Source organism: Panthera tigris, chromosome E3 (genome assembly GCF_018350195.1).
Source record: "Panthera tigris isolate Pti1 chromosome E3, P.tigris_Pti1_mat1.1, whole genome shotgun sequence".
Classification (NCBI taxonomy): domain Eukaryota; kingdom Metazoa; phylum Chordata; class Mammalia; order Carnivora; family Felidae; genus Panthera; species Panthera tigris.
Window position 1 is genome coordinate 4,912,127 of NC_056675.1, and position 7,368 is coordinate 4,919,494.

General features: G+C 48.8%; 1 protein-coding gene across 2 annotated transcripts in view; it reads left to right on the forward strand.

The window, feature by feature from the left end:
- The window catches only part of DAGLB (diacylglycerol lipase beta), a 37,793-nt gene that overhangs the window by 28,305 nt on the left and 2,120 nt on the right, over positions 1-7,368 (forward strand). The window contains exons 12-15 of one of the 2 annotated variants that reach the window (XM_042971922.1): positions 3,354-3,422; positions 3,505-3,577; positions 5,204-5,454; positions 5,544-5,735. In XM_042971922.1, coding sequence (XP_042827856.1) covers positions 3,354-3,422; positions 3,505-3,577; positions 5,204-5,454; positions 5,544-5,735 — 585 coding nt within the window. The remainder of the gene's footprint in view (positions 1-3,353; positions 3,423-3,504; positions 3,578-5,203; positions 5,455-5,543; positions 5,736-7,368) is intronic. The other variant, XM_042971923.1, reaches the window with a different exon arrangement.

The following is a 7,368-nucleotide window of genomic DNA, read 5'->3' on the forward strand; positions in this document are numbered from 1 at the left end:
TCGGGGCTGATCACCATTAAAATGTCCTGTGTCCTTTTGCAGTCAGTCCCTTCCACCCACCCCCAGGTATCCAAGGATCTTTTTGTCACTGTAGTTTTCTCTTCTCTAGCATGTCATAAATGGAATCCTACAATACACTGTCTTTTGTGTTGCATTTCTTTTACTCAGTAAGGTGCATCCAGGTTACATGGGTGTTTGCTTTTTTCCTAAGTGCTTGTAGAATCTCCTTTTAATGTATCTTGCTTGAAAGGTTTAGATCCCCCAATCTGTGAAGGCCTAGTCACATGTGGCAGATGGCTGCCTCTGCGGTCTCCCACTCCTTGGGGGCCTCCCATCAGACAGGCATTACTGCCTTGCTCTTACTGCACGTTGTGAACTTGTCTCTCATACCTTGTTTCTTTGTTTCTAGTGCTACCTTCTGGATAGTTCTTCGGATTTCTTTACGAGATCACTAATGCTCTCTTCAGTGCTTATGATCATCTTAAAATGGAATTTTCAGGGGCGCCTGGGTGGCTCAGTCGGTTAAGCGTCCAACTTCAGCTCAGGTCACAATCTCGCGGTCCGTGAGTTCGAGCCCCGCGTCGGGCTCTGGGCTGATGGCTCAGAGCCTGGAGCCTGCTTCCGATTCTGTGTCTCCCTCTCTCTGCCCCTCCCCCATTCATGCTGTCTCTCTCTGTCTCAAAAATAAATAAACGTTAAAAAAAAAAATTTTTTTTTTTAATGGAATTTTCATACAGAAATTACAAATTCAAACCAAGGTCAAAAGAGCAGAAGCCACCATTTAATCAGCTTCAGTAGTTTATTAACACGATGAATCTTCAGGTACCCCCTGCTTCCCACAGATCCCATGGCAAGATTACTTTGATGCAAATCTGAGACCTATCATTTTATCTGTAAATATGCTGATCTCTATAGCGTAGAGCACTTTTTTAAAAAGTTAATAATTTCTTCGTACCGGTAACTAACTGATCACGTTCTCCCAATGATCTCATAAAGTTATAAATTCCAAACAAGATTCTCACATTGGATACAGTGGATTCGTCTTGTAACTGTGTTTTTTTTTGTTGTTAGTTTTTAATCACATTTAGTAGTGTACATGCAGGCAATCCAGACAACAGAAATTCTGTGAACTCTCTTAATGTATAGATTTCTCATTTCCCTCTTTATTTCCGAAACAAGGTTACTTGTTGTGGAGAATCCACATTCTGGATTTCCTTTCTCGTATATTCACCATGTCACGTAACACGTTCCTGCGTACCGCTGGCTGTGTGTCCTAGAAGATGGTAATTATGTCTAGAAACTTGACAGACTCGGGGTTGATTTTTTTTGACAGTAATGCGTGGTGGGAATGGTACGTGATTCCTATTGGATCACCTCAGGAGGCACCGGTCTGCTGGGCTCTGTGACGTTGGCAGCTGATAACTGATATGTACATATTTTATTAGAGATTGCAAGATGTTGATATTCTGGCATTCCTTCTACAGTTATTAGCCAAAAATTAAAAAAAAAAACAAAAAACTTTTCTTCCAAGTACTTGGTTATCTGAGGTATAAGCTTCTCACAGTTTAAGCAGAACAGATGCATGAATGCTTGAATCCTTCCCTGTCCTTAGCTGTGTGCCGAGTGCTGAATCGGTATTCTAGCATTCTCCAGAGGTGGACCTTAATTCTTTGAAACTATCTCAGCCCATTGCAGCAGAGTTGCTGATGTTCCCACGGTCCCCTTTTGGCCAGCGGAGTCCCTTCAAACCAGACTTCTCACCCTGCCACGGCCCCGGGTGTCCGGACAGGTGTCTCCTTTCTGGCACCGCAAAACGTTCTCAGGTTTCTTGCCCGGTCCTGCCATCTGGAAGCAGCAACCGTCTCTCCATGGAGTACTGTGTTGTTTTTGAGTAGGAAATGGTATTAGAGACTGTCACCCGGGCACCGGGTGCCCCATTCCTGCCAGGCGGGGTCACGGTTTCTAGGCCTTTTCAGTGCTAAGAGGTAGGAAATGCTGTTGTTACGCCAAAGAGAAAACGTATCCTTACTTCATATTGACACTTTCAACTTAAAGATCGGGATTTTTACCGAAATTGTATCTTTCTTTCTCTTATGCTAAAAATCTTGGTTTCCTTGAGCCCCAGTTTTTAGTAGGTCCGCAGAGCCGTGTGCGCACCTATGTATGTGTGCAGAGGCCACACAGACTGACCACTTTCGGAATGCTGATAGTGGGAGGGTTGCTGCAGGCGGTTTGGGTTTTTTTACACTTGGTTTTGTTCTTATGTAATATCCCCCCCAGGGATGGACAGCCAACTTCTGTTGTTGGAAGGTCACCTGAAATAATCCTTCCGTTTGGCTAATACACCGCTAGGTTCATTTCTTTCACTCTCGATGCTAGGAAGTGCTTTCCTTCTTTTAATTTTTATGATTATGTAAAACACTGACATGGTTCCAAAGATAACTCTACAGAGCAAGAGACACTCAGAGAAATCTCCTTTCCATCCTTCTTCCCTGAGGTCACCATTAGTTTTTAACTTCGCTTTTCCATAATTCTCACCTATTTACATATAAAAGCAAATACGGATACAACTTTGCATTCTTCCTCCTCTTCGATAAAAGGTAGCTAAGTCTTCATGCTGCCGTGGGTGTTGTTGTAACTTGTAACTTGACCGTGTGTCCTGAGACCACCCCACAGCAGCACAGGCCACCCTCACTCTCCTGCTGCTGAGGACTCGGTACTCCCTGGACGTGCTGTGGTTTATGAATTGAACAGCTCTCCAGGGGTGGACATTGGGGTTTCCAGCCTCTGCTATTATAAGCAGTGATAGCCTTTTGTATCTGTCCTTCTCCGTTTTTGCCAGCTGGTGTTTTTTCTTTGGAGTGTATTTATTTTGAGAGAGCGCGCACACCCCTGCACGAGCCGGGGAGGGGCAGAGGAGGAGAGATTGATTCCCAGGCAGGCTCTCGCTGTCTTTGCAGGGCCCGACTTGGGGCTGGATCCCACAAACTGTGAGATCATGACCTGAGCCGAAATGGAGTCGGACACTTAAGCAACTGAGCCCCCTGGGAGCCCGGCAAGAGTGTCTGTTAGGTCCCTCCAAGCGGGGCTGCGGGGGCGAAGGGTACAAGCACGCGCGTGGTCTGCCGTCTCGATCCGGCTGACGGCTGTTGTGGCTTCACTAGAATCCGGGGAAGGAGTCGCTCCGATTGGATGCTCTCTACTTTCTCTTCCCTTTTTAAAGGGTAGAGAACAGCCCAAGTCTCTGAAAACTGACCTCGTCACCTGGCAAAGTTGCTTGGTTTCTCTTTGGAGCTCTTTGCGGGCAATATGATCCTGAAACCTGACGAATGTTTATCTTTCTGAAATTTCAGCAAATCCCTTTATGAACACTCCAAGAACTTCACCGTGTCGCTTGTGCTAGGCAAGGATATCATCCCCAGGTGAGTCTGCCGGCGCTTCCTCGGGGCTCGGGGCAGCTGAAAGACCGGACTTCGAGCTTCAATCTGGTCTTCTGCTAAACAGGTTAAGTGTGACCAACTTGGGAGATCTGAAGAAGAGAATCTTGCGAGTGATCGCGCACTGTGACAAGCCCAAGGTAACCTGGGGGTGCCCGGAAGAGGGTCTGCAGGAGCTGGAGGCCGCGTGTGCCCCGAGAGGAAGTTTCTCAATTCAGAGGCTCTTAGCCCAGCGCACTCGATGCCGTTGCCTGAGGCTCTCTCTCCCCGGGGTACAGCTTCCATCTGGGGCTCGGGGCCGATGCCAAGGAAAGCACACGGCTCGGTCCTGAAATGCCACGGTTAGAGACTGCGGTAGAACCTTCCCTGTTCCACTTCAGTGATGCGCTTTCTTTGCCCTGTCTTGTGACCAACAGTATTCTGATGCTTTTGGTCCCAAAGCTTAGAAAATAAGGCTGCCAAATAGAGTTTAAGAATTATTAGTATACCATGGAATGTTGTAGTCCTTAGAAATGGTGACATAAATTTACATTTACCAACAGAGAAAGATATCCATGATGTACTGAGAAAAAAAAACACTTTTTTTTTTTTTTTTAAAGGGCAGATTTAAAAATGATCCACTTCAGCTCAGGTCATGATCTCTCAGTTCGTGGGTTCAAGCCCCGCACCAGGCTGACAGCTCAGAGCCTGCTTCCAAACCTCTGTTCGCCTCTCTGCCCCTCCCCCAATTGAGCTCACTCTCTCAAAAGAAACATACACACACACACACACACACACACACACACACACACACACACATATATAATTTATTTATTATTATTATTTTTTAAAGGATTCTCAGGGGCACCTGGGTGGCTCAGTCGACTAAGCATCTGGCTCTTGATTTTGGCTCAGGTCATGATCTCACGGTGCAGGAGATCAAGCCCCGTGTCAGGTGTCGACATCATAGAGCCTGCTTGGGATTCTCTCTTGCCCTTCTCCCTGGCTCACAGTCTCTCTCTCTCTCAAAATAAATGAACATTTAAAGAAGTAATATAAACATGATTCTTAGAGGTATGTTTCAAGGCAGCGGATGATAGGTGGTAACAAGGATGTAGAGTTTTTTTGTTTTCTTTTTTTTAATTTTTTTTTTTAACGTTTATTTATTTTTGAGACAGAGAGAGACAGAGCATGAACGGGGGAGGGTCACAGAGAGAGGGAGACACAGAATCTGAAACAGGCTCCAGGCTCTGAGCTGTCAGCACAGAGCCTGACGCGGGGCTCGAACCCACGGACTGTGAGATCATGACCTGAGCCGAAGTCGGACGCTTAACCGACCGAGCCACCCAGGCGCCCCAAGGATGTAGAGTTTTTGATGATTTAATTTACTATGAAAACAAAGTTTTCTGACTTTCAAAAAAATTCTTTTAATAAGCTTTCTCCTTACCAACTACCCCCCACTCATCAAATTTTTAAAAAGTAATGTGCTTAAGGGAAAGAATGAAGCTGGTTGGCAGAACTGCCTAAAAAGAATTAAGGGTAACTTTTTCTCAAAATCTGCATGATGTGGTTTTTACTGTTGCTTCAAGTTTGATGTGGCTTCGTTGTGCAAGAGATACAGGAGTTCGGGCCACCGAGGTCCACGCTCCTAAGACCTGTGGTTTAAACAAACCAGGGAGGTATCTGAGCTCTGAGGTCACCGTCCCGCAGCAAGTGCTATGGTCCGAGGTCTGTGTGGCCCGGGAAGGACTGGGTGACAGGCACTTGCCTTCTCGCTCTCCCCTCAGTACAAGATCCTGCTGCGCGGGTGCTGGTATGAGCTGTTCGGAGGCGACCCTGACAACCTTCCAACAGAGCTGGACGGGGGCGCCCAGGGACACCTGACGCAGCCGCTTCTGGGGGAGCAGAGCCTGCTGACGCACGGGTCCCCGACATACAGCTTCTCCAGCGACTCCCCCCTGGAGTCCCCCGCCAAGTACCCCCATCTCTACCCTCCCGGCAGGATCATCCACCTGGAGGAAGAAGGCACCTCGGGGAGGTGAGTGCGGGCGGCGTGGCTCGGTCCCCCTTGACGCGCGCTTCCAGCCAAGGGGGGCGCTCCGCGAGTTCAGCTTCTGTCTGTCTCAGGTTTTGCGGCGCCGCGGCTCGGTATAGTGCGAGGTGGGCACACGAATCACAGTTCAGCAAAATACTCATCGGCCCGAAGATGTTAACGGACCACATGCCCGACGTCCTGATGAAAGCCTTGGACAGCGTGGTGTCCGACAGGGCCGCCTACGTTTTCTGTCCCCCCGGAGGTGGCTCCAACGTGGACGTGGTGTAAGTAGAGCCACTCTAAACCGCTCGAGGACGGCAGACTCACACTTTTGTTCTTACGTGGACAGTAGCAGAGTGACGTCCGTGATGCCGGTGGATGTCCGTCGATAGGAACCCGACAGGTACTAGATTCGGTGGTCTTCTGAATCACGGAACAATTTGGGAAGTCATTTTGGTCACAGCGTTAGCAAGATCGGGTGTCAGGAGAGAACACGGAGATGACGGGACTCGTGTAGGAAGCTTCGGGAAGCTCCAGGGCAATTCCCTGATGATCTCAGAACCGTCCCAGCACAAGTTGGGATCCACGGCCAGGTTTAAGGACCTGACGGATCTGTGGACTCTCACCCCCCGTCCCACCTTTTCACTGACAGGGTCTCGTCTTACCACTGTTTAGGAGTCTGAACCCGGCAGACTGGATTTTCCTGGCTACACAGTCTTAGTGCGTCACTGTAAGGGTACGGATGGGTCTTCTCCTGGGTGGCGCTAAGGGTCAGCCCCGAGGTCAGGCTGGGAACTGGGGCCACTGCTCCTTGGCGCTCCAGCTCAACATCAAGCTGCTTTATTTTCACCTATTACTTTGGCTTTTGGACGTCAGCCAGTGAATTCCGAGGGAGTTTATAATAAAGCACTTACACGTGTCGTTCGTGTCTGTACAGTGACGTACTCTTCCACTGGATGTTTGCGGGAAGGCCTGTTTTACTGGGTGGTTTTACAGCAATGGCGTTTGAAAAGCTTTCTGTCTGAACAAAAAGGAAGTCTTCTTGGATAGTTTTTTTCTTGGAGCTCGGGCTAAAGACTGAGATTGCAGAGGCATCTGATTTAACCCCCACCGAAGTGCTAGGAAATGACGGTAAATTGGTCTCTTTAAAAAGCATAAATACACCAGGATGGGGAAAGAAGAGAAGGAACAAATGGTTGACTGGAGGAAACAGGATCTTACGTGGAGGAGGAAAGACCGGAACTGCCCTGGTTTACAGCTCAGATTCCCCAGGCACCTGGGACAGAGGGTGGCACAGGACTAGTCAGGTGAGCTGGTTTGCCAGAAAGCTGGAAGAAATCTGGCCCTTGGTTCGCTCTGGGGTGGAGGGGGCCCCCGGACAGCAGCGCACCTGAAGGCAAGGGGATGAGGTCTCTCAGCTTCTCACCCTTGGCTGCCAGAACCTTCATGAAGATTCTCCAAGTTATCTGACCTCTGGAGACCCTTCCCTCAGGGCCTCTGAGCTGTCACAGCCATTAACGCCTTAGGTTCCGCAAACCTGCAAAGGCCCATTTAGAAAACTCCAGTTGAGATGCCACGGTAATGTCCAGTTGCTGTGAGTTTGGGTTCTAGACACAGTTCCTGTACACTCGGGGCAGAAAGCTGACAGATCTGAGATGCCCGTGGACGCCACCTGTGGGCTGGTTTCCAATCTTGTTTTGTAAAGGCTGTCGACCTTTAAGCCCGGGGCCAAGGACCACCAGGCACGTGAGCGACAAGCGACCGGGAGAAACTTCCAGCTACCCCCACCACAGCTTGCGGACAGAGAAGACAGATCCGGAGACTGAAAAAGTGGCAGAGAGTGAGAACACCTGAAAGTTAAAAGCAAGAAAGATGAACTCCAAAGCAGCCAGGCGGCAGCCACCTGCAGAAGGGCAG